Source organism: Oncorhynchus mykiss, chromosome 4 (genome assembly GCF_057628025.1).
Source record: "Oncorhynchus mykiss isolate SJ-2025 chromosome 4, ASM5762802v1, whole genome shotgun sequence".
Lineage (NCBI taxonomy): Eukaryota > Metazoa > Chordata > Actinopteri > Salmoniformes > Salmonidae > Oncorhynchus > Oncorhynchus mykiss.
This window is the reverse complement of record NC_143025.1, coordinates 26,654,707-26,682,593: the sequence shown is the minus strand read 5'-3', so window position 1 is coordinate 26,682,593 and position 27,887 is coordinate 26,654,707. Positions and strand designations below refer to the sequence as shown.

The following is a 27,887-nucleotide window of genomic DNA, read 5'->3' as shown; positions in this document are numbered from 1 at the left end:
TATTATTTTATAATATGAAGAATACAATTGAAATTAAATTAAATAGAAAGGATATTTTCTCAAAACGATTACAAAGTGTGCACATGCCGCTATTCTGTGTTGAGCCGTTTACAAAGAAACTGTTCTTCGGTATGCTTAATTTAGAGTTATTTATGCAACTTCAGTTGTGATACAAACGTTGGGATATATGTTTTGATTTTTAATACATTCTAAGGCTGCATGATGGGACTCTAGTGATGATTTGAAAAAAGTTGCAACTTGCACACACCATCAGTCTCTCATTCAAAATTTGACAAGCGCTTGATAATTTTCTCACCGGGCCTTGAATTTCCCAGCGGCATCCAACTTGTGTGGCCGTAATGCCCCTTAAAAAAAGAATGCCTTTTGCGGCCAAAATAAGTGGCCGTTGTGCCCTTGGGCTGAATATAATAATTATAATTCCATTCTCCCAGCTGCAGTGCTCCAAAACACCTCTCACTCACATGGCTCTCTCAGATGTAGCCAATGCCCGTCACGTGATTGGGTCCTTCTCACAGGCATTTTGGCTAAGAAGTAGGCCACAAGTGAATGAAGACCGACACATCGGCGACATAACTGCACGTGCCCCTCTAATCGAATTCCGAGGCGCGTATTGAAGATGTTAGAACTGTTCACATTCAGCCAACAAGATGAGTAGGCCTAACGAACAGCAAAAGCAATAGCCTATGTCTCCCATAGTACAAAATTTGACCTATTTTATTGGTCAACTTTTCCTTCTACGCGATAAATACATTTTACAAACATACTCTGGGACAGTTGTGGGATGCGATAGATCCCAAATTAATACAACCACTCACATCCAAAAAACCCAGTTTAAAAACACTGTTCTCAAAAGTGATGGCAAATGCGATTATGCATGTAATGCTTTATTATAAAGGTGCATTTTTATGGTTAAATGATCTTTCCCGAACTTGATACTTATGCACAGCCTTTGTATGCCAGTTAGACTCTACACCGGTTATAAAGCGGATTAATGTGCTTATTTTGAAGAAGTTATTTGGCCACTTTAGTTGTGATACAAACCTATGGGCTAGGCTACATGAGGTGTTCGACTAGGATTTGAAAAAGTCGGGGGAAAAAGGTATGCGCTGTTTGTTGCCTTACTGCACAAGCTGGGCATCATTCACACTTGATAATACATCATATACATTATGGGCTAATATTGTGACCCATCAGACTATTCTTAATTTGATGTTGTCTTTACATATACTAAATAATATGTTTAAAATGTGTTTTGATTTAGAATGAACCATAATCTTGCACCTGTCTCAGAACATGGGCATGGAAAAATAGCGAATGGAGGACGCTTTTCCTGCGGTTAATTTTCATGCCAGCCGGGGTAGGCTATACTCCTGTTGTAAAGCGAAGCAATGTGCTTAATATTAGGAAAGCTGATAGATAAATATAGTAGGTCTAGCCTATAGAAAGCTGGTGGGAACCTCTTTTTAACCTGTCTGGGAACGTGGAACCCCTCGCCAACAGCCAATGAAATTGCAGTGCGCCAAATACAAATCAACAGAAATCTCATAAATCACATTTCTCAAACACACAAGTTTGATGACATCTGCATTGATGATTAGTGGGGCAATAGAGTGCTGAGTACCAGGCAGTTAACAAGTTTGGTAGGCTACTAATGACCACCAGCAGCATCAGAGCTTGGAGAAGCCTAATTAACAGTCATTCGGAATTTGACTGCTGTCATGTGGAATTTGACTGCGGTCATGTGGAATTTGACTGCGGTCATGTGGAATTTGACTGCGGTCATGTGGAATTTGACTCCGGTCATGACTCGTGCTGGTGTGACGGTAATATGGTCACCGTCGTAACAGCCCTATTCGATACAAACATTTTTGTTACTTTCGATACTTCTGCTAAACGTGTCTCACGGATCATGTCTGTATCAACTCAGCCGATGTCCCTCTTATAGCGCGAGCGCACTGTGCCTGCTCCACATAGCCTGGACAGGGAGTCTGAGTTGCATCATGTTAGCGCCCCACTCATGCTGCACAGAAGTAACATACTTGAATAATGCGACGCGGCATGTAGAAATGTTAAAATTGTTAATTACTGTTCGCAAAACAATGTTCATTCAGGCTAGAACACTTTGCAACGCAAGATTTGCAAACCGTAACGCAAATTATGCTGATTTCAAAGCTGGTTGCCACCAAAACTTGCTGAATTCACTTAATTGGTCTCTCTCTCACGTATCTCCCAAGGATTATCCATTGTTTCAGCGAACTGTGGCTGCCCCCCTCTTGACTGGTGAATGACGTCATTACTGGTTATAGAGACAGCGCACACTTTTATAAAATGAGCTACTTCTATGCTAATGTTGTTATTCAGTACAATCTTATAAGTCCACAATGAAAGGGAAGCAGATTGTTTGACATCTGTAGCCCCATCAAATCATCCAAAGCAAGTTCAATAACTCAATGAATGCACACACTCCTATTGAATATGCATTAACCTGTATTATGAATAGGCCTAGGTTACTTCTTGATTTACCCAGTGGAGTCAATAGAGATTTACCATTCAAATAAATGCTTACCGTTATGTTGTCATGTAGTTAGTCAAATTGATTGTATGATTGTATAATTGATTAATTAATGCATACATAAAACATTTCAAATGTAATGTTATTGAACTCAAAAGTTGCCCAACGATTGAACAGAGCAGGAGACATTCTGTGGCTTTGACTAATATGCCTTATTTTTTTTGCCGTGGTATCTTTTTTGTATTGAGAATCGATATGGTATCAAGTATCGTGAAACTAAACCTGGTATCGGTATTGAAGTAAAATTTCTGATATTGTGACAACACTACAGTACAGTCCAGTAGAGTACAGTGTAATGTACTTTACTTTACTGTCCTGTACTGTAGTGAACTGTACTGTACTTTACTTTATTGACCTGTACTTACTCTGCTGTGTTGTACTGAACTCTACTTTTATTTATTGTAAGGAACTATACTTTACTTTTCTGTACTGAACTCTACTTTGCTGTGCTATACTCTAGTAGACTATGCTCTACTGTGCTGTAGTGTGATGTCCAAACTTGTGAAGCATAGACGTCTGTGATTGGTATAGATTTGGTCTGGTCTGGACAAACCAAATTTGGTCTTGTTTGGGGGCGAAGCTCATTAAAATAATTACCAGTGTGTAGAATAATACCCAAACATCCGAAAGAGGACATTACATATTTCTACCTTTGCGTACCTATTCAGGATACAGCACCGTCGTTACACAGTTGACTGGCGGCTGACAGAACGTGTTTACATGTCGTATTGGGTTCAACATGGGGATTTGTATTTGGCTGTTTAGAAGTTCAAAATTGGGGATCGGTTTTTGATCATATTTCCAGAGGTTGCGTTGTGTGAAAACTAGGCTACCTATGGCCTGGGGAGTCCAGCAGTATCAGATGAATGTTGGCATGACCGCTGATCCAGGAAAATAGTCTGGTGGAGAGATGGGACCTGTAAGATGGAAAAACAACATAATACTGACCAGTCTGTGACCAAGTCTATACAGGTCCAGAATCCACTTGCATAGGTTTTAAGCTCATTCAGCGATGTTTAGTGCCTTGCCAATGATTATCTTGCAATTTTAATGGTTGCTGTGGTTAAGGTGAGGCGCCACACTCCGCTTTCTAATCATTTAACAAATCACCTTCATTTTCTAAAATGTGTAATTTCTTAGGGGGGATGTGTTCCTTTGTGAACACGAGTGCTACGATTTCATTCCTGTGAAACTATAGCATGTGGACTGCATGCTAAGTTATGTTGATAGAATCAAACCTTATTTAGGCTAGGTTATTGGTGTGGAATGCACATCATTGCTGCGTGAGCTTGCATAGAATGTCTGAGGTAGGCTGCACAATACTGAATGTGTCTGAGAAAACTAGGTCAAACTCCGATGTGCATTCGCTCCACTCGGCCCTCAAGGAATGCAGACATTTCACACCTCCACATAGGAGGACGTCCCAGGATGACCCTATTTTTGTGGCCTTAGAGCAAAGCTTTGTGGAGAAGCCTTGTGACGGCATTTTCTTTGATCCCAATGCTATCTGTGTGCCAGAGATTAAAATAGGCCAGCGTCTGAGTCAGTGCTCGCACCACACTAGTAGGACTCACTGACAGAGAAATGCCCTTGCCAAGACATGCGATAGCGCTTCCATTTCCAACTCGCTTTCAGTTGAGTTGTGTCAACTAGGTTTTACATTGAAGCCATTGTTATTTGCAAGTCCTAGGCTATACCACGGTCTATTTTTAGGTCAGCATGGCAACACTTCTGCCTTTGTTTGATTTAGCCTTATTTGTTTGCTGACTTAAGCAACGTCATTGTATTTGTCTGTTTAGCCTTGCTTTATACAGACTATATGATAAATCACTGCAGCAGTGATGAATCAGTGAGTGTGTGTGTGAAAAATATAGACAAAGGAGCTTCAGCAGTGTTCATGTGAAAAATGAGTTCACACTGAGGTTATGAGTAGCTACCCAGAGAGTGGGATTGTAGCAGCTCATGTTGCTTTTGCTCGTTTACCCATGTCCAAGTTAACCACAAACGCAGCAGACAGGCATGCTACTACCATCTGTCACCTACGAGCACTAGAATGCCCTCCAAATTGATTGGGGATGGCATTACCTCAATACTTTTTGATACAAACCTGCTGTAGTAGGCCCTATTTATCTCTTAATATTGCGCTTGCAAGGTCATTTTCAATACAGGTTCAAGCTGTGTTCATACATTTCCTTGAAAATATTGTCCAGCCAGGACTTGAAGACAGGACAGTGAAGGTTGTTTATAGCATGTCTGCCACAGGAGGTTGGTGGCACCTTAATTGGGGAGGATGGGCTCGTGGTAATGGCTGGAGCAATGAGTGGAATGGTATCAAATACGTCAAATACGTGCACGGTTTCTATGCATTTGATTCCATTCACTCCGTTCCGGCCACTATTATGAGCCATGCACCCCTCAGCAGCTTCCTGTGATGTCTGTACATTGGAGGAGGTTTAGCGTAGTGACACGTTCATGTGACACAACATTCAGTGCAGCAAATATTTCGTGTTTTTATTACGTAAAATACATATTTAATAGGTCTAACTAGTCGGATTATCACTTTTTTTACACCCTGAAAGATAAGTTGCCTGCGACTTTGGTTCTGACTTAGTGAGTCTAGGGGAAAATGGAAATGATGCAGGTCCTACTGTGCGAACAGATGTGTGCTCTGTCAATATACTTTATAGGCTAGCCATTGACAACACATAGCTAGAGGACTCTTATAATGTATCAATAACAGAGGAAGTTAATTTAAACCCATTTGTACTAACATGTTCCCCTTATTCACAACATTGTGAGGGATGTGTACTAAACTGTAAAAGTAGGTCAACCAAGGTTAATCTTCTGTGACATTGTCTGCTAGCATGTGGCATGTACGCCTAATAATCACAACTCATTGGTAGCCCTCCTGGAATGATCAGGCAGAAGTTCCTTCATGCTGTTAGAATTGTCAGATGGCCATACAGTAATATCTAGGGCAGGGATGGGCAACTTTGATGGGGGTGGGGGCAACAAAAATCCAAACTCATCACGAGGGCCCGCAGTGGCTCACGGGTCTGCAGTGGCTCACGGGTCTGCGTACCCATATCCATACACCCCCCCCAACCCCACCTTGCGAACAAAACAGTTTAGCGGCCCTCCTCTTGACAGCGGAGAGGAGTTATAATTTCCTTCAATTCTACACATTTTGTCATTGGGCATAGAGAAAATGTTGCAGTTTAAAGAAAGTTTGTTGCAATTCTACTAAGGCTGGGAATTGCCAGAGACCTCACGAGATCGCACAATGATATTATCACAAGTTGATATTATAGGTGCCGATACAATATGTATTGCGATTCTCACGACCATTTCATGGTCCAAACATATTGCTTACCATACAGTGTCTCTGCTGCAGAGGGACAAGAGAGAGCCATGAGAAAATTGTTTTGATCAGTCATGGAAATAAAGGTGCTGAAAACAAATTGCCTCTCTATTTAAAGAGATGGAGAATACGCTATGAAGGAAACATACTGTCACGTTCGTTGTACGGAGGAGACCAAAGCGCAGCGTGATTAGAATACATACTTTTTAATGAAGATGAAGAACACTTAACAAACTATACAAAACAACAAACCGACCGTGACGCTATATATAAACAGTGCAGACACAGGCAACTAGACATAGACAATAACCCACGAAATACCCAAAGATGATGGCTGCCTAAATATGGTTCCCAATCAGAGACAACGATAAACAGCTGCCTCTAATTGAGAACCAATCTAGGCAACCATAGACATACATAAACACCTAGATGGTAAACAACCCCATAAACCTACAAAACCCCTAGACAGTGAAAAAACACATACATCACCCATGTCACACCCTGACCTAACCAAAATATATAAAGAAAACAAAGAATACTCAGGTCAGGGCGTGACGCATACTGGCATTTTGGTGCAGGTCAGCCATCTAGCGCAAAAATAATATTGCGATATTGTCAAAACGCTATATTTTATAAAGTCAAATAATATCCCAAATATGTAATTATCGATCCCCCCCATCGCTAAATTCGACACATTTTCCTGTGGAGTGAAGATTTCACGTAATTCTACTTATTTTTCCATGGGGCGGAAAGAAAAATGTGTGGTTTTACAGCAAATTTTCTGCAATTCTACCCGTTGCCGTAGTGTGGAGAGACATTTGAGCTGTTTTTAATATGGTATCTAAGTGAGTGACTCACAAAATCAATAGGGCCCCCCGGTCAATAATTCAACCATGATTACTACAAGTTTAAATAGCTGGCTTTTTACCAATCTAAAAAATGTTAGCTGACATGGGGTAATTGAGTGACTTTCAGTGATTGACATAACAGAAAAATTGCTGATGCACAACCAAATGTTGAAATTGCACCTAGTGTATTCTACTATTCTAACTCTCAACAGTTTGGAAATTGGAACTTGATTCCACGGGCCTACAAACGGGTGGCACGGGCTTCCAGTTTCCCTGATCTAGGGGATGTTAACCGTATAGTGCCCTTTGGGCTGGATGATATGGCCAGATTATCATATCACAATATATTTCCCGGTATTGATGGTATTTTGTTTTTATAATAAAAGTTCTAAATGTAGTAGTGCATTACCCTATGGTGGCAACAAATACATTCTGAGGGATTTCAATCGGCTTTCTCCATTTAGATTTTTTTATACTGTTCAATCAAACAGGAATCATTTTCAGCATTTTCATCAATGTATGCATTTCCTGCACTGATTTGAGATCACTTCCACTGCCACATAGGGCTGCATGATATGGGCAAAAAATCTGGGTCTTATTTTTAACCGAATACTTGGAATTTAGATAAACACTTGGGTGAACTGTTTGAAAATGTAAATGTAATTCAAATTCTGTAGTTAGAATATTATAGTGGGCTTTTTGAATACCGTGTTTGACATGGATAAATTAAAAAGCCAGGGAGGAGTTATTGTGCCAGAGTAGGAAACAAAGTGATAGCCAGTGTTTCCAAGGGGACTCTGTAATCTTTGGCTACATTTAAATATTTTCTCTTCGTGTAACTTAGCTGTATTAGCTAGCTATGTCTGACTCAGTACTTTTATTTGCTAGCTAGCTAGCGATTAGCATTAGCGGCTAACATTATTTATTTTTGCCACAACTTGTTAGATAAGAAAAACGAAACAAATGGTGTAATTATAGTATGCTTGTGGATTTATATTAAGAAGCAAAATGGAAAGCAGCATTGTCATCATCATCTTATTGCATCTGCTGTATTGACCATGCAGACTGAAGAGTGAATGGCAAGTGATCTCGTGGTCGAGCAACAACAACTGCTCTCCTTGAGTGACAAGGGGCAGGACTTGGTGAGAGCGGGATAGCAACGACTCAAGTAGAGGACGTTACACACTGCGGACTGGCGTATTACATTTAACAAACCAAACATTGAAATACCATTATAGAAGGCAAAGTCAAAACCCAAACCGGTCTGCGCATCAATACCAGTATAAAGTAAAATACGGTATACCGATCAGCCCTAAATGCTCTTACTGTCTTTGTTGCAAAACTTATTGCCTTGAGAGAAAGGAAAGAGGCAGATCTTTTGAGGCACACGTATGCACGGGCTGGGTGTTGTAAGAGTAGCTAGAATTCATACAGGCCCAATAAAGTGAATCCAAAATCAATTGAAAAATATTTTCTGGTGCTCCTAACTTTAAGATGGGATCACCAGTGTTCCCAATGGAAAATGTTAATTTAGAGCCCTGCTGGTGTGAATAGGACTGAGTGGGTCACTTCAGAGAGAATTTCATGGTTAATTAGGGAGGTTCCTGAAAAGTCCTTGCCTTAGCAATGTTGCCAAACAAGTCTTTGACATGACTTATCAGCCATCTCAAGAGGACGAGAGTTAATCTGTTTTCCCAGCCAAGTGCATGTTTGTGTGTGTCTGTGGGTGTCTGCGTCTGTCTTTGTGGCTGTATGTGTACTTTTTTAGCTCCTTTTAAAGCATTCTGAGATAAGCCTGTCTGTCTCAGTGGGGGAAAAGATATAGGCTAGTGGCCAACCCTCAAAAAGGTCTTTCATTTTTTGAGATACCCCTATCCGAGGTAGAACAAAAAACAAACATGTTTTTTCACATCTCTTATGTCTCCCATTTCTGAAATGGATAGTTGTGTAAAAATATTTTACTGCAAAGTGGTTACAATAAAACTTTAATTAAACACAGTCTCAAATAGCCGCCTGTCCCTTTTAATAGCAGGGCAACGGCACACATTTCAGCAAATAAACACCTGTTTCAAATAAACACAGGGTCTAAATTAATTGTTTACGAGGTTTGTTTGATTTGTTACATTAAATAATACAGTAATGACTTGAAAATCATCCAATTTTATAGCAGTTTCTAACAGTTGAGAACTGCTAGCTAACTGGCAAGCAAAAAACAGTCAACAACTTAAGGAGTACAGACCCCCAAAAATCGTCTGATCTCCCTCTAGTGCCAAAAGTAAGAACTGTCGAAAATGCACAGTCAGAGAAGAATAGTTATTCAGTCAAGGAAAAGTAAAACAATTCTGAAATAGAGGGATACTTAGACAAAGAAACATGACACAGTGTGTTAATGATAACACAGTGGAGGAAATTAAATGTATTAAAATGCTGGAAGTGAATGCATGAGTTAAACAATTAACTATGCAAATTTGCAAAAGCTGTGTGCATTAAGGAAATAGACACCTGGCTCAAATAGAAGCCTTTCTCTAATAAGCGCCTGTTGTGATTTAACAAATTAACGCCCGGGCTATTAAAGTTTTACGGTAAATTAATATTGTGACCCCTCCCCCCCTAAACTCCAAATGTGCAGAATATGCCTGGCTGGTGGGGGGATGGGCCACATAAGCTCATGTAACCCAATATCGCAAGCTCTGATATTGCAAAAATGTGGAATGTCTGCACCTACATCCACAAACTAACAGCATTGGGATATCTCAATCCAACTTGGAAATATAGACCTGTAAACACAGAGCTACAATAGGTGGGAATATCAACTATGAATATTTATGATATATTTTTATGTTTCTGGTAGCTGATAAATAGACAACTCTCCAAGACAAATTCAGTGCTGTATGGTCCAGCCTGCCCAAAATACATAGTTAAAATGTTTATGTTGTGACTATTGTAATCCAATCTGCCCTTAGGGAAAATGGTGGGCACAGACACATCTATGGCAGACAAAAGCACCCTGAGGATGGTCAAACTTAAACAATGAAGAAGCTGTATGTCATTGTGTATGGTGACTGGGGATTGACTGTGTGATAATGGCCTTTGTGCACCATGCTTGACCAACTCCACCTGCTCTGCAACATGTTTACCCTCCATCAAAGCCCAGGGATCATCTTCAAATGTTTGTGTTAGAGGTCAACCGAAAAAAAAACCAGATGCCCGATTTAAATATATAAATAAATAAATAAATACATATGACAATTACAACAATGCTGAATGAACACTTATTTGAACGTAATATTATACATCAATAAAATAAATTTAGCCTCAAATAAATAATGAAACATGTTCAATTTGGTTTAAATAATGCAAAAACAAAGTGTTGGAGAAGAAAGTAAAAGTGCAAATGTGCCATGTAAGAAAGCTAACGTTTAAGTTCCTTGCTCAGAACATGAGAACATATGAAAGCTGGTGGTTCCTTTTAACATGAGTCTTCAATATTCCCAGGTAAGACGTTTTAGGTTGTAGTTATTATAGGAATTATAGGACTATTTCTCTCTATACCATTTGTATTTCATTAACCTTTGATTATTGGGTGTTCTTATAGGCACTTTAGTATTGCCAGTGTAACAGTATAGCTTCCGTCCCTCTCCTCGCTCCTCCCTGGGCTCGACCAGGAACACAACGACAACAGCCACCCTCGAAGCAGCGTTACCCATGCAGAGCAAGAGGAACAACTACTCCAAGCTTCAGAGCGAGTGACGTTTGAAACGCTATTAGCGCGCACCCCGCTATATAGCTAGCCATTTCACGTCGGTTACACCAGCCTAATCTCCGGAGTTGATAGGCTTGAAGTCATAAACAGTTCAATGTTTGACACACAACGAAGAGCTGCTGGCAAAACACACTAAAGTGCTGTTTGAATGAATGCTTACGAGCCTGCTGCTGCCTACCACCGCTCAGTCAGACTGCTCTATCAAATCATAGACTTAGTTATAACATAATAACACACAGAAATACTAGCCTTAGGTCATTAATATGGTTGAATCCGGAAACTATCATCTCGAACACAAGACGTTTATTCTTTCAGTGAAATACGGAACCGTTCCGTATTTTATCTAAGGGGTGGCATCCATTAGTCTAAATATTCCTGTTACATTGCACAACCTTCAATGTTATGTCATAATTACGTAAAATTCTAGCAAATTAGTTCGCAATGAGCCAGGCGGCCCAAACTGTTGCATATACACTGACTCTGCGTGCAATGAACGCAAGAGAATTGACACAATTTCACCTGGTTAATATTGCCCGCTAGCCTGAATTTCTTTTAGCTAAATATGCAGGTTTAAAAAATATATACTTCTGTGTATTGATTTAAAAAAAGGCATTGATGTTCATGGTTAGGTACACATTGGAGCAACGATATGCCCCGCATCGATTATATGCAACGCAGGACACGCTAGATAAACTAGTAATATCATCAACCATGTGTAGTTAACTAGTGATTATGATTGATTGATTGTTTTTTATAAGATAAGTTTAATGCTAGCTAGCAACTTACCGTGGCTTACTGCATTCGCGTAACTGGCAGTCTCCTCGTGGAGTGCAATAGAGGCAGGTGGTTAGTGCGTTGGACTAGATAACTGCAAGGTTGCAAGATTGAATCCCCCGAGCTGACAAGGTGAAAATCTGTCGTTCTGCCCCCGAACGAGGCAGTTAACCCACTGTTCCTAGGCCGTCATTGAAAATAAGAATGTGTTCTTAACTGACTTGCCTAGTTAAGTAAAGATGTTATGTTTCCGATTGTTATGAAAACTTCAAATCGGCCCTAATTAATCGGCCGTTCCGATTAATCGGTCGACCTCTAATATGAGTGTGGCGCTGTGCTACGTTCCTCGTAACGTGAACGCTTCTATGACCTACACTCGTAAGTAACCTCTAGTTTACCTGAGGTCGCGCTTACCAGTTCTGTCACTCTCCTCATCTCCAGCGGGGCCTGCACCAGACCATAATCACAGCCAACCCCCCCACAGTTAATATCAGCCAGATAATTATCCTAGCCGACTTCCAAAGGAATGTGAATGAATATGTAGGACGTGACCTGCAGGATATTTGCCACATTCAACATAAACTCTACCCACAAGTCAATTAGGCGTTGGAAAGATCTAAGGGCAGGGGTGTTTATGACAGCCTTTTCACACTCTTCTTCACAACCAGACAACTAGGCTTAACCAATACACTACTGAAGTATCCCCAGCTAAGATCAGGCTAAGATGACATTCAAATGAGTCAATGGGTCTTGCTGGCATGCAAGCTGTATCTACTGAGTTTTGCACCTTAATAAATACCAAACCCAACTGTTGTAGAATTGGAAATGGATCAACACACAGCCCCAATACCCCGCCAGTCATACAGGACAACCGTTAAGCTGTACAATCTGGTCAGGCTCCATAACTACATCCACCACTGGCTACTTTCTCTCCCCACCCTGTTAGGACACACTCATGTCCTGGTCACCTCAAAGACTTTGAATCAACCTTGCACACATTGTTTCAGTGGGGAAAATAGGGAAGTGGTTAGAGCTGACAGATTGCTTTCCTGTAACTTGGTTATGCTACTATGTCACTGGCGTACCGGACATTCCCGCAACCCCCGCAAGTTGGGGGTGCCCACGAGCTCTGGGGGCCCATGCGCCTGTCATCGATGTCAATTTGTATTCATTTTTATAAATAATTTTGACATTATTCCTCCAATAAGCCATTCATAAACCTTTTTATTTTCCATATGTTCTAGGAAGCTAAGTGTTTGTTTATTGGGCTTCAGAAATGTGACTGAAAAAGAAAAAAGAAACTGATTGAAAGTATGAGGGGATATCAGTGAATAAATGCGGTTGTCAAGGCTATGGCAGTGCCAGTTCTTCCACACCGATCTCAACAAACCAATTCTTTATGGACCTCGCTTTGTACACAGCGGCATTGTCATGCTGAAATAGGAAAGGGCCTTCCCCAAACTTTTGCCCCAAAGTTGGAAGCACAACATCGTCTAGAATGTCATTGTATGCTGCAGCGTTAACAATTCCCTTTACTGGAATTCCCTTCAGGTGCCTAGCCCGAACCATGAAAAACAGCCCCAGACCAGTATTCCCCCTCCATAAAACATTATAGTTGGCACTATGCATTGGGGCAGGTAGTGTTCTCCTGGCAGCCAGCCGACGCTTGGCATTGCGCATGGTGATCTTAGGCTTCTGTACGGCTGCTCGGCCATGGAAACCCATTTCAAGAAGCTCCCGATGAACAGTTCTTGTGCTGACGTTGCTTCCAGTGGCAGTTTTTCGGTAATGAGTGTTGCAACTGTGGACAGACATTTTTTACGTGCTTAAGCACTCGGAAGTCCCATTCTTTGAGATTGTGGCCTACCACTTCGCGGCTGAGCAGTTGTTGCTCCTAGACGTTTCCACTTCACAATAACAGCACTTACAGTTGACCAGGGCAGCTCTAGCAGGGCGGACATTTTATGAACTGACTTGTTGGAAAGGTGGCATGTTATGACGGTGCCACGAAAGTCAGAGAGCTCTTTCAGTAAGGTCATTCTACAGCCAATGTTTGTCTATGGAAATTGCATTGCTGTGTGCTCGATTTTTTAAAGATTTTTTATTTATTTATTTTTTTACACCTGTCCGTGACAGGTGTGTTTGAAGTAACTGAATCCACTAATTTGAAGGGGGTCCAAATACTTTTGTATATGTAGTGTAGGTCTTAGGAAAGACTGTCTGGGTTGGCAATACTCAGTATGGAAAATAGTCGGGCCCTCAACCTGGACCAGAGACACTGTGTTATGCCAGTGTAATGTGTGCTTGTGTCGAAAGGCTTGTTATTATATTTTGCGGAATTGCCCATTGTTGATATGCTGTAAGTGTGTGAATGAGATTTAAACATGAAAAGCGAACACTCATTGTAAAGCTATTTGGCTTCAGGTATTCAAACGCAAGAGGCATGGCAGTGCCACTCATCTTTCTAAATATACCTAGAGCCTTATGAAGCACTTTTGAAAACATAATAGCACATTCAATACATAATAAACAATCACAATTTATATGCAGGCAAAAGTGTTTGAGTGAAATCATGTTGGCCATGTTGGATTCAGAATAAAATGTATTTACACTAAAACAGTCTTTAAGGGTATGAGTGTTGTACACAATTCTGAAAAAATGCCTAATCTACAAAACACATATTTACATGTGATCTAAACATCAAATGGAATTATGGCAGCCGTATTTGATTTTCAATGCCATATTGGAGTTGAGGCAAAGTCCATGTTGGCTCTGTGGTGACCTCTGACTTAATTCCAAGAGAAGGGGCTAAAGATACAAAATCCTTCAAGGAACCGTGGACTCCAAAAAATCAAATTCCAATGTCGAAGCTCATTTGTTTTCCATAGAGCAGATTACACTAGCCACAACATCAAAAAACATGTGTAACTGTATGTATTTTTGTCAGGCAGGACGATACAGCACTGAATGAGAGCAAATTTGACTTGGAAAGTTCTCTATTAATCATCTATCTAAAATTAAAGCATACATTCATCATAAATATTAATAGTTGACATTTCTGCCTATTGTTTGTCTGTGTTTACAGGTCTATATTCCCAAGATGCATTACAATATCCTAATGCTGTTTGTCTGTGTATGTAGGGCAGACAGCTGACTACTTGTATTCCAAATTGTAGCAATATCAGAGCTTGCAATATTGTGTTACATGAGTTTGAGGCCCATCCACCCACCCTCCAGCCAGGTATTATGTTTCACTTTTGGAGTTTAGGGGGTTTGCCACAATATATATAAATTTAACCAATTTTGCAGTAAAATATTTTTCAACAACTATCCATTTCTTATATGGGAGATATTATGGATCTGAAAAAAAAACATTACTGTGTTTTGTTCTACCTTGGCTAGAACAAAAGGCCTAGTTGTGTCTACAAAGTGAGTCAGCTCGGCTCCATAGGCAATGTGCATGTTGTGTTCTATTCTCGACCAATGGCTGTAAAGGTGGCATAATCGAACATCATGCAGGAGAGAGGGTGTGAAACAGTGTTGAGCAATATTCATATCAATGGTTAAAATTATAGAAGACCACAGACACCTACCATATGAAATGCCTATTACAATCACTTTGGGTTGTGTGTGTGAGTTGTAAACAATGTGACTCCTGAGAGCAAAGATGTGAAGTGCTCCATCTCTACAGCGGTGCGCTCCCGCTCTCTCAAAATAGACCAAAACCTCATCACTTAGATACGGCGATGAAAAGGGAATGAACTACGTCTCTAGTGGTGTGTTCAAGTATAATAGTAGCTGACAAATTGCAAACAAACCACATCCTATGACAGTTTTGTCAATTATTATGTCTATCTATCCAATAGGCCTACACTTCTCTGAAGATAATTAATGATGGTCGACAAGGCAGTAAAACTTCAATAATACTATCTTCAGTAGCTGGGACTACTAAGATTGCACCTCCCCTGTAGAGTTCTGTTATGGTTATGCAATGTTTTGACATGGAAATGAGAATGTGCTCCAGTAATCTAACGGCAATATGCCTCTTCAGATCTGATGTATCTTTGGGTGAATGTACAGTTCTTCATGTCTGGCTGGCAGAGATGGCTCCTTAATTGGGATTGCTCAGCACATAACATAGCCTAGTTACAGAAAGGGGCCCATATTATAATCACATGGAACCTTAAGGTTTGTGTTTTGTGCTCGATCTAGAAATGCATTTTGGCTATGCATTGATTCGTTATTTCAGGTGTGTATATAAAATACTTAGGTGAAACACCAGTAGCACCGGTCCTGCAGTAGTTTTTCCAGAGAGAGGAATGTTTGTGCTCCTATTCTATATCTTTCTGTTGAATGAATGAATGAACCCAGTTGAGAGTAGCAGACAGATTGTCCATGCTGTGGTCATGCTTGCTTGGTTGTCACTTCCTTGATTCTACAAGGTCCCTGACTAGCCCTCTTCTGCTCCGATTCAGACCTGGCTGAGATAAACACCACTGCTGCAGTGTCGTCGGCTAAATAGGACTCATTGTCAGCCGGCTACTTTTTCCACTTCATTAATTCAACCTAGGCTTCTTTTCATTTAAAAGTTGTATTCTCTAGTCAGAAAAGTTCATACAGCCTTCTCCTGCTAGAATGAACTACATGCATCTTCTATTGATAGGACAGGCGCCTGTCAGTCACAAAGCGAGTGATGACGGGAACACACTGCTAGTTTGTCAGTCTGCTGTCTGTTTATTTTTGTGCTCTCTGGTTGGCTGCAATAAAATGTATTTTCACGGAGGAGGGAGAGCATGATGCGTCATCGTTTCCTGTGAGTTAATTTACACGTCCCATGTAATGTAAGTGGTAACGATGAGTTTAAATCCACTATATGAATACAGATTTAATGTAGTCAAAGATTATAGGGTCCCCGAGGAAACACTGAACATCACTTTGGTTCCTACCCTGTCACAATAACTTGTTCATGACATTTTCATTCGTTGTCATGTCAAACACTGTATTCAAAGTGCCCACTATTATTTATATTCTAACATTCTATTTCACCCAAGTGTTTTGATCTAAATCGCAATTGCAACATTTGGTAAAAAAAAAGGCCTAGTATTTTTGCCCATATCATGGCAGTGTGGAAATGATCTCAAGTGAATGCAGAAAAAGCAGAAATTGATGGAAATGCAGGAAATTATTTTAGGTTGAAGTTGAATTTAACAGTATAAAACAATCCGAATGGCAAAAGACCCATTGAAATAATTTAGAATATGTGTTGCCACCCTAGGGTCACGCACTACTCATAAAGCAAATGTATAACTTTTTTAAATAAAAAAACATAAAATACCGCCAAGAATTTGAAAAATTCCATTGTGATATTTTGGCCATATCGCCCAGCCCTACCTGTAGGTCTATCTATGAGTGTCAGTCTTTGTGCACCCCCACTTTTTTTACAATCTGGCTTCCTTCTTTGCATTTTTAAAACCACTTTCCTGCAGTTCTATATTGTTTCTCAGCAGGGAATCCATGTTTAATTGACAGAACACAACTTTTTTTCTAAGGTTTTTGTCACAAACTAAATTGAAAGACTAGTTTTCTTGACTAGGTTACTACTGTAAAACTTCAATTAATAGCCTGGGTGTTTATTTGCTTAAATCACTGAACACAACGGGCATGTATTACAGACGGGCTTATATTTGAGCCAGGTGTGTCTTTCCTTAATGCACATAGCTTTTGCTCATTTTCATAGTTAATTGTTTAATTCCAGCACATTCACTTCCAGCATTTTAATAATTTTCTTAATTTCCTACACTGTGTTATCATTTAAATACTGTCACATTTCTTTTGTCTTTGTATGCCTAAAAAAAATATTATAATAATTTTCCTTGACGGTATAATTATTCTCCTCTTTGACTGTGCACTCTTGCCAATAGAGGGCGATTTGGCTGATTTCTAGGGGCGTTAGAATGTACCAGTAGCCACCAAAATAGAGCTCGTTCTGCAATTTATTTTCTCGGGGGCATGCCCCCCCCGGTGCCCCCCAGCCCAGAACTCCCTGGCTGGCAATTATTTCTATCTGGCTGGCTACTCCATGCACTTATGGAAAACACTGCTGCTGTAATTGATGGAGCACAGCACAGCCCAGAGCAACAGCTCAGCTCCGCGCTGGAAAGAGAATCCCCTTCCCATCCCCAGTTACACACATTCAGTCAGTAGTAGAACGGCTGAGATTCTGTTTAACGCAACAGCACCACTGCAGTGGGATGGTGAAAATGGGCACTGCACCTTGTTATTAGCCATACTGGAGAGACACACTAGCAGTGCTGCTGCTCCTGTCCACAGTTAGCCCCCAGCAGCAGGTTTCTGTGCACACCCTGACCCCTGACTGAGAACCCTGCCTGCTGCCCTGCCCTGGTGCGAACTTGTGTGTGCAGCAGGGTGGAGTGGTTTTTGCACACAGACAAAATGTGTTAGTGCATCTCCTGGGAGGAAGTCTCCACTCTAGCCCTGGCTTCAGTTTTTACTTAGCAGCACATTGTTGTGTGATTTGTCTAATGTGAAAATGTTCTGCTTTGGGTTCTGATAAAAACAACTGTCGCACCTCCTCCCTTTCCTTGCAGGCCTATGTCCTGTTTGCTGACCTCATGGTGTAACCAGGTGTAAAGATGAGCATAAGCAGTGATGAGGTCAACTTTCTTGTGTACAGATACCTACAGGAGTCAGGTAGGCTCCAACGCTCAAACCACATGTCCATTCACATTCTGTAAACACTGGTAACAGACAGCTGTTGAAACAATGTTCTGTATATTCTCCTACTCATGTAATGTTCTAGTGCTATTAAAGGGTGCCTAGAAAATGTGCACTACGATAACAACCACAGAGCTATTTGAAATGTGCTATTTCCAGAGTCACCAAAGGGAAGGATCTGCTCAGTATAATGTGCTGCCTACTGACATGCTGCTCATGCTTGCCCCTGACAGGATTTTCCCACTCAGCCTTCACGTTTGGCATAGAGAGCCACATCAGCCAGTCCAACATCAATGGAGCCCTGGTGCCCCCTGCTGCCCTCATCTCCATCATACAGAAGGGCCTGCAGTACGTGGAGGCCGAAGTCAGCATTAATGAGGTGATCTCATCTCCTCCTCATTCACACAACCCATTATCACAGCATCTCATCTCAGCCGACTATCAGGGAATCTGTGGACTTTATTACCGCAAGCCTGGTATAGTGTGATCAAATGCAGAAATTGGCAATGGTTTGATCACAAATCAGAAAGAATATGTTTGCGGTGCTAGGTTTCTGCTCTTCAGTTATTATGCAGTTATTAACCAATGTAGCTTTATAATGCATTGCATTATTATATTTTAATAGATGGTTCTCTAGTGATTATTTTTGAGAATGTATTTATTATTCTTTAATTTGAGTTATAACTGATGATTTTAGCCTACCATTGCTTATAGCTACAGTAGTTATTTAGCTGTTTGCATTTGAGTATAACCAGCTTGTCTGGTGTCCCCAGGACGGCACGCTGTTCGACGGACGGCCGATCGAGTCCCTGTCGCTCATCGACGCGGTAATGCCGGATGTGGTGCAGACACGGCAGCAGGCCTACCGAGACAAGCTGGCCCAGCAGCAGGCAGCCCAGGCCCCCCCGGCCACCACCACCAACTTGACGGCCAATGCCAAGAACGGAGAGAACACGGCCAACGGCGAGGAGAACGGAGCTCACACCTTAGCTAGTGAGTCTGAGTCCTCGGCCCTGGCTTTAGCGTTTATTACCTATAACACAAAGAGAAAGGAGGGATACAAATATTTGTAACATTGTTGAGTCAATGCCAATGCTGGATGTTTTGTTATTCAGATCTTGCACATGCTGATGAGGTGCTCTCTGTGTGCCATACAGACAACCACGTCGACATGATGGAGGTGGATGGGGATGTGGAGATTCCCCAGAACAAAGCCATGGTGCTCCGAGGTCACGAGTCAGAGGTGTTCATCTGCGCCTGGAACCCTGTCTCCGACCTGCTTGCCTCCGGGTCAGTGTCTGTCTCTTACTCTCTCAATTTCAATTTAAGGGGCTTTATTGGCATGGGAAACAGATCTTACATTGCCAAAGCATATACAGTGGGGCAAAAAAGTATTTAGTCAGCCACCAATTGTGCAAGTTCTCCCACTAAAAAAGATGAGGCCTGTAATTTTCATCATAGGTACACGTCAACTATGACAGACAAAATTAGAAGAAAAAAAATCCAGAAAATCACATTGTAGGTTTTTTAATGAATTTATTTGCAAATTATGGTGGAAAATAAGTATTTGGTCAATAACAAAAGTTTATCTCAATACTTTGTTATATACCCTTTGTTGGCAATGACAGAGGTCAAACGTTTTCTGTAAGTCTTCGCAAGGTTTTCACACACTGTTGCTGGTATTTTGGCCCATTCCTCCATTCAGATCTCCTCTAGAGCAGTGGTGTTTTGGGGCTGTTGCTGGGCAACACAGACTTTCAACTCCCTCCAAAGATTTTCTATGGGGTTGAGATCTGCAAGACTGGCTAGGCCACTCCAGGACCTTGAAATGCTTCTTACGAAGCCACTCCTTCGTTGCCCGGGCGGTGTGTTTGGGATCATTGTCATGCTGAAAGACCCAGCCACGTTTCATCTTCAATGCCCTTGCTGATGGAAGGAGATTTTCACTGAAAATCTCACGATACATGGCCCCATTCATTCTTTCCTTTACACGGATCAGTCGTCTCTCTCTCTCTCTCTCTCTCTCTCTCTCTCTCTCTCTCTCTCTCTCTCTCTCTCTCTCTCTCTCTCTCTCTCTCTCTCTCTCTCTCTCTCTCTCTCTCAACCTGGATTTGGGAGAAAAAAAACAGGGCATTTTGCGGTGTTGCATTGTACTGTGCTGACTGTCCCTCCACGCTGCAGGTCTGGGGACTCGACAGCACGGATCTGGAACCTGAGTGAGAACAGCACCAGCAGCTCCACACAGCTTGTACTGAGGCACTGCATACGGGAGGGAGGTCAGGACGTCCCCAGCAACAAAGACGTCACATCATTAGACTGGAACGTGAGTCAAGGATCCACACTCACTCATAACTTAACACAACCCCTCAAATTCCATAACTTTATTTCCACTTCTCCTTTTCTGAATGTTAGGAGTCACTTGAAACTGCTTTAATGTTTCAAAACTTTGACTTTGCTACTGTTTTGCTCTGTATGTTATTTATCCTTGCAAGGGAAAGTTTCAATGAGCAGAATTATGTTCCTATGCTGATGTGCTTAACAATATGTATTTGATTTAAAACCTTTTTATTTTATTTACACATTTTATCTCTTTCCACCTGACAGAGTGAGGGTACGTTACTAGCAACCGGCTCATATGATGGATTTGCCAGGATATGGACAAAGGATGGTGAGGTGCCACTTTTTACTGCTTTTTCAACTCACCATATTGTCAGTTTCCGAAACACTCGCCTCTCTAATATAAATTATTCGAACCCTAGGTAATCTTGCAAGTACCCTGGGTCAACACAAAGGTCCCATTTTTGCATTAAAATGGAACAAAAAAGGAAACTTTATTCTTAGTGCCGGAGTAGATAAGGTAAGAACCCAAACAGGCTTTTAGTTTTGTTATGAGCTCAAGACTTGAAATGCTTTCATGACTCATTAACCTCTTCTGGTAGTCAGGACTAAAATAACCTTGTTATTCTTAGGCGTGTTCTAATTTAATGTTTTTCTTTGTGTGTGTTTCTCCCTGCAGACTACAATCATATGGGATGCTCACACAGGAGAAGCAAAGCAGCAGTTCCCGTTCCATTCAGGTGCACTGAATTATCCATTGGCTTCTTTCCTCTTAATTAACCCTTATTAGACATGTATCCGTACATACTTACGTGACTATAAACAGTAAGGGTATTTTTGTGCCAAATCATTCCTAGTTTCTGTCAAGCACAGACAAAAGACATAGAGTTCTATGTTGTTTATTCATCGCGTTTTCTTCCGCTCTTCCTCTTGTTGTGACTTAACAGCACCTGCTCTGGATGTGGACTGGCAGAGCAACAACACGTTTGCCTCCTGCAGTACAGACATGTGCATCCACGTGTGTAAGCTTGGCCAAGACAGGCCTATCAAGACATTCCAAGGACACACAGTGAGTCCGCCCCCATCACCCCACAGTCTAGCACTGCTCCTGCAGACATTATAGAAGCACCATTTTCTATGTGTCAGAGACTTTGCCCTTTCTATGTCTGCGCTGATAACTCTGTTCCCCTCCGTTCCAGAATGAAGTGAATGCAATCAAATGGGATCCAACCGGTAACCTGCTAGCCTCTTGCTCAGATGACATGACGCTGAAGGTAAGATAGGAATGAAAACCAGCTGTCTATAGCTACATCCAGTATTGTCAGAGTTTTTGATTACTGTCCCTGTTAAATAAATTATATAAATAAATACACGTGCACTTTGTAATGTTGTGCTCTGGATTATGTACCAGAAATTCAAATAATTTATGTGTTGTTTATATCACTCTATCATTTTTCTTAGTTTCAATTGTGATGAATACCACTCGACAAATTGTCGACCTGAAAAATAAACCAAGTATAAAACCAACCAAACATTCTTATCTTTCTGAACATTCAGCTTTTTTCATCACACGTATAACACGTAAAACATTATTTTGTCATTTTACCATGCTAGATCTGGAGTATGAAACAGGACACATGCGTTCATGATCTGCAAGCTCACAGCAAAGAGATCTACACTATCAAATGGAGCCCCACCGGTCCTGGAACCAACAACCCCAATGCCAATCTGATGCTTGCCAGGTACTGAAACAGAAGCACTGCTGCGCCCTCTCTGTCGGCATTCATTATTTTGATTTGCGAGCAGCATTACTGACATAACAGCGGTGTGACCCTGTTTGAGGGAAATGGACTGATCACCACACTATTTTTGTATTTTTGGGCCAGCCACAGTCTTTGTGCCCTGAACTGAAACTTGCAAGAGTTTGTGTCTTGCTGTATTGGGACTTTGTTTGAAGTGAGCTATGACTATGAGCCAAGTACTTGCTTCTGGGGAGGCAGATAGATGACAGTTTTTCCTGTGTTCCTTGCAGCGCGTCCTTTGATTCGACGGTGCGGCTGTGGGATGTGGACCGAGGCATCTGCATCCACACGTTAACCAAACACCAGGAGCCTGTCTACAGTGTGGCCTTCAGCCCAGACGGCAGGCATCTGGCCAGCGGCTCCTTCGACAAGTGTGTTCACATCTGGAACACGCAGGTACAGTCTGACACCATCAATCCTCTGGCTATCCATCCCCTGACACTGTCCCGCTGTCCAGCTTGCATGGAGCGGGGAACTGTTAGTGATATTACCTATTTAGCTATTTTGTTACTTAGGTCGGTGGTAATGGATTTTAATCTAAGCAAGCTATGGCTGATTTTTAATGGAATATCTACATAAGTGTACAGAGGCCCATTATCAGCAACCATCATTCCTGTGTTCCAATGGCACGTTGTGTTAGCTAATCGAAGTTTATCATTTAAAAGTCTAATTGATCATTAGAAAACACTTTTGCAATTATGTTAGCACAGCTGAAAACTGTAGTGCTGGTTTAACTTTTGGCTTGTGCCTGTCGTTGTGGTTGTTGATCTAACGTCTTCTCTTCCCTTTCCACAGACTGGCGCTTTAGTCCATAGTTACAGGGGGACAGGGGGGATCTTTGAAGTTTGCTGGAATGCAGCAGGTGACAAAGTGGGAGCAAGTGCATCAGATGGATCTGTGCGTACTAATGTTTAACATTTTCATATACTTTGTTTTTTCAAATGTTTTCTATTGTGTTATCGCCAAAATAAAAGTTTAGCACTCTGAGATATATATCTCATAATAATATACTAAAACTACAATTTCTTGTTTTTCAGGTTTGTGTATTAGATCTGCGGAAATAACACTGCTTGTTGGAAGCCATGGACCGACAATGAATGTGTACATAGCCAAAATGACTGTCCCTGCCCCATGTACTGCTAGTCCCGCTTAAACCATGGCTGGCCACTACAGACCAGAAACAAGCAACCCCGACACAGCAGATTCAGGAGCAAGGACACGCTCTGTGCAGCAAGTCGTTAGGACCAGAGACATTAAAGGGACACAGACAAAAAAATGTAAATGAAGAAAAAAAAAGCAGATCTGTATATGTACCAACATTTGGAAGCTATTTTGCTTTTTGATCTTTAAACCATGCTCATCAAGACAAAAAAATATGTTTTAACTTTATTGGTAGTTCAGTCTCTGTGTGCTGACATATATCGGCTTTCCAATCCAGCGGCCGGCAGTTAGGTTTTTAACAAAATCATTTATATTATTTCAATGTTTAAGTTTATATTTTTTGGGGTCACAAGTGGAGGAGTCATCTTTTTATACACACTCACAAAACTGTTCTTTGAAGAAAATCATATTTGGTAGTGTACGCTTTGTGGTTCAAAACAATATCGGGACTTGAAGAAATGTCATTTTTTCAATTGTAGTTTTTACTGTTGACATCTAAATGCAGTAGTTTTTTTATTTATTTTTTTCTAAAGAATACATTGTTTCTCCTGACCATAATATGAGTACAAATTAACACATGGGCGCACATGAAAGAAGAGGCATTATACATCTAGATGCTTTAAAGCCATGTTTATGGTTGGTTTGTGCACAATCGATGGCGCTAGAGAAACATTCCATGATTCCCTCCTGGACAAAGCTGTACTGCTGTAGCTATCATGTGGAAACACATCAGGTATTGGATCGGTTAAAGAAGAGAAGCAGACAAATCAGTACCTAATGACCCCCCCCCCCCCCCCCCCCCCCCCCCTCCCCCCCCCCCCCTAGTGTGAAGGATTGGAACTGTGATGTCCACTGGACCTTTCACAACAGTGTTACCACCGGGGAAACGGAGGCCCCCATTACAACATATAGCAAAAAGAAAGACTTGCTTTAAGTTTTGTATTCTTCTAATGACTACTTAGCTGATAATGTGTTTCTCTTACTGGTTATTTTCAAGTACATTTCATATTGCTGATTTATCATATGTGTCACAACAGAACTTCAATTAGGGTTTTACTCAAAATGGTTTACACTTTTACAAGGCAAAGTTTTTTTTATTCCTGTAGATCATTTCCCACAATAGATATTGACAGTGGTTATTTGGATCACAAACAAGCAATGCTGTTTTCAGTAGAAAAATGTCATCTTAAAGCAAGTCTGGGTGTTGGGCTAGGAATCAGAAATCACATGGAGTAACATACACCATATACATTACTACATTAAGTAGTTCAAAAGTTAACTGAATTTGAAGCAGTCATGCAACACTGTGTGGTATAATTGTACATTCATGTAAATGTATCTTTTCAAATCATTGTGAGCAGAGAAGTCCCCCACTGGTCAGTAAGCAATCGACAGTTACTTGAGAAAGTATTCACCCCCCTTGGCATTTTTCCTATTTTGTTACCTTACAACCTGGAATTAAAATATATTTTGGGGGGGGTTTGTATCATTTGATTTACACAACATGCCTACCACTTTGAAGATACAAAATATTTTTTTATTGTGACACAAACAAGAAGACAAAAAAACTAAACTTGAGCGTTCATACCTATTAACCAGCAATTACAGCTGCAAGAATTTTGGGGTATGTCTCTATAAGCTTGGCACATCTAGCCATGGGGATTTTTGCCTATTCTTCAAGGCAAAACTGCTCCAGCTCCTTCGAGTTGGATGGGTTCCGCTGGTGTACAGCAATCTTTAAGTCATACCACAGATTCTCAATTGGATTGAGGTCTGGGCTTTGCCTAGGCCATTCCAAGACATTTAAATATTTCCCCTTAAACCACTCGAGTGTTGCTTTAGCAGTATGCTTAGGGTCATTGTCCTGCTGGAAGGGGAACCTCTGTCCCAGTCTCAAATCTTTTGAAGACTGAAACGGGTTTCCCTCAAGAATTTCCCTGTATTTGGCAACCGCCATCATTCCTTCAATTCTGACCAGTTTCCCAGTCTCTGCCGATGGAAAAACACAGCATGATCCCATGCTTCACTGTGGGGATATTGTTCTCGGGGTGATGAGAGGTGTTGGGTTTGGCCAAAAAGCTCCATTTTAGTCTCATCTGACTAGAGTACCTTCTTCCATTTGTTTGGGGAGTCTCACACATGCCTTTTGGCAAACACTTATTTTTTTTCTTTAAGCAATGGCCACTCTTCTGTAAAGCCTAGCTCTGGAGTGTACGGCTTAAAGTGGTCCTATGGACAGATACTTAAATCGCCGCTGTGGAGCTTTGCAGCTCCTTCAGGGTGTTCTTTGGTCTCTTTGTTGCCTCTGATTAATGCCCTCCTTGCCTGGTCTTTGAGTTTTGGCAGGTTTGTTGTGGTGCCATATTCTTTCTAGTTTTTAGTATTGGATTTAATGGTGCTCTGTGGGATGTTCAAAGTTTCTGATATGTTTTTATAACCCAACCCTGATCTGTACTTCTCCACAACTTTGTCTCTGACCTGTTTCGAGAGCTCCTTGGTCTTCACAGTGCCGCTTGCTTAGTGGTGTTGCAGACTCTTTGGCCTTTCAGAACAGGTGTATATATACTGAGATGATGTGACAGATCATGTGACACTTAGATTGCACACAGGTGGACTTTAACGAATTCTGAAGGTAATTGGTTGCACCAGATCTTATTTGTAGGCTTCATAGCAAAGGGGGTGAATGCATATGCACGCACCACTTTTAAGTTTTTTTAATATATTTTTTTTCCATTTCACTTCACCAATTTGGACTATTTTTGTATGTCCATTACATGAAATCCAAATAAATATATATTTAAATGACAGGTTGTAATGTATCAAATAAGAAAAATGCCAAGGGGAATTAATACTTTTGCAAGGCACTGTAAGTCATTTTGGATTGACTTTTTAACAATTTCATTTGAAATGGGACAAATCTGACTATTCACCAATTACTTTCTAGATATGCAGTTAAATGTAGTGTTTTTAAAACAAAGCACGCCATTCTAATTTTAACGATTGCAGAGTGAGGTTTTGCCTTGATGGAACTGTGAGGATCCAGAAGCAACTGCGATGGCCAGGATTCCTTGTCCCCCTTGTTTAAGCCTTATATCTTATCAGTTTATTTTTTAAGGATATCGCTAGACATAGGGCCGGATGCATGGGCCCATATGAAGCCTACTCCTGGTCTTATAAAGCACTTTCAATGGAAACATTGAGGATGTTTTAGTCTTTGAGTAGGTTTAATCAGGGTCTGCAATTGTCCCATAAAGTTGCATTTTATACAAAGTGTAGACCTTTTAAATCTGTATAAACCGTCTACTCTAAGTAGATTGCACCATCTGGACACTATTTATTATACGGTCCATGACAGTGGAAAGGTATTTGAGGTTTTATTTTATGATAAATCTGCTGTCTTCGTGTCTGCTTTGCCCTTCATTTTCACGACCTGAATTCTAATCATATTTTTATGATGTGTATGTCCCCTGGACATTTTGTACTCTTTTAAAACTTTTGTAATTCATATTTCTTTGTAGCCTAAAGGAGTAAAATGTATGATTATTGGGGATACTCAAGTACTGTGTGTTCCGGTTTAATTATTTTTTTTGGTTCCACGTTGCATCATGAGTGCCCACACCCCACCCTTGGTTTCTCAAGTTTTGTTTTTGTTTTTGCAGATTCTCCTTACATTGCATTGATCTGTTGTAATTTTAACCAGATCTGAAAAAAGTCCAGAATAAAATATATTTTGATATTAATATATATTATTTTTTATTGCATTTTCCCGTGGTTGTTTATCTGTTTATTCTAAAAGTTCTATATAAACCCAAAGTCAAATGTGTAAGCTAGTGAGATGCATAAATATGAAATCATTCTTAGTAGGGAAAGAAGGCGTAGGCAACTTTTCCATAGTGAGATCCCAGACATGCTGTGGCATCATACCAGTTATTTTCAATTTTGGTGATGCACCAGTCTGTACATTTGATGTATAGACTAAAATAATTGTATGCTCTGGTTATGCTGTTAAACAATGCATATATTGAGCTGTAAATATATAGTTGTGAAGACTCCCTAACATCAGGACTACTGTTAATTCAATAAAGCCCTTGGAAAACAATTAATTGAAAACCAAACAGTACATGAAATGGTTGGCCGAAGGAAATAACCTAAGAGAAAGGAACTAGAGAAATAATGGAAAAGTAATAACACTTTATAATCAAAGTAGTAATAAATACAAAATGACTCATGGTAACTTTGCTATATATACTGAACAAAAATAAAAATGCAACATGTAAAGGGTTGGTCCCATGTCTCATGAGCTGAAATAAAAGACCAACCAAAAAGAAGATATATATGCTTATTTTTCCAATTTTGTGCACATATTTGGTTACATCCCTGTCAGTGAGCATTTCTCCTTTGCCTTGATAATCCATCCACCTGACAGATGTGGCATATTCAGAAGTTGATTAAACAGCATGATCATTACACCTGTGAACCTTGTGCTGGGGACAATGAAAGGCCACTAAAATGT

The 27,887-nt window shown here is 40.7% G+C and overlaps 1 protein-coding gene across 9 annotated transcripts in view; it reads left to right on the top strand.

Moving 5' to 3' along the window:
* LOC110521589 (F-box-like/WD repeat-containing protein TBL1XR1) overlaps positions 1–27,114 on the top strand; it is a 43,719-nt gene extending 16,605 nt beyond the window's left edge. For 5 of the 9 annotated variants that reach the window (XM_090233434.1, XM_021599250.3, XM_090233436.1 and 2 more), the window contains 14 exons: positions 17,948–18,050; positions 18,308–18,453; positions 18,848–19,067; positions 19,232–19,364; positions 20,256–20,397; positions 20,679–20,742; positions 20,834–20,931; positions 21,091–21,151; positions 21,359–21,480; positions 21,611–21,685; positions 22,026–22,153; positions 22,444–22,609; positions 23,009–23,110; positions 23,251–27,114. In XM_090233434.1, coding sequence (XP_090089560.1) covers positions 17,993–18,050; positions 18,308–18,453; positions 18,848–19,067; positions 19,232–19,364; positions 20,256–20,397; positions 20,679–20,742; positions 20,834–20,931; positions 21,091–21,151; positions 21,359–21,480; positions 21,611–21,685; positions 22,026–22,153; positions 22,444–22,609; positions 23,009–23,110; positions 23,251–23,277 — 1,542 coding nt within the window. In that variant the 5' untranslated portion in view covers positions 17,948–17,992 and the 3' untranslated portion in view covers positions 23,278–27,114. Of the gene's footprint in view, positions 1–17,947; positions 18,051–18,307; positions 18,454–18,847; positions 19,068–19,189; positions 19,365–20,255; positions 20,398–20,678; positions 20,743–20,833; positions 20,932–21,090; positions 21,152–21,358; positions 21,481–21,610; positions 21,686–22,025; positions 22,154–22,443; positions 22,610–23,008; positions 23,111–23,250 lie in introns of all 9 variants that reach the window. The other 4 variants (XM_021599248.3, XM_021599249.3, XM_090233432.1 and 1 more) reach the window with 1 other exon arrangement.
* Positions 27,115–27,887: the final 773 nt, after the last annotated feature.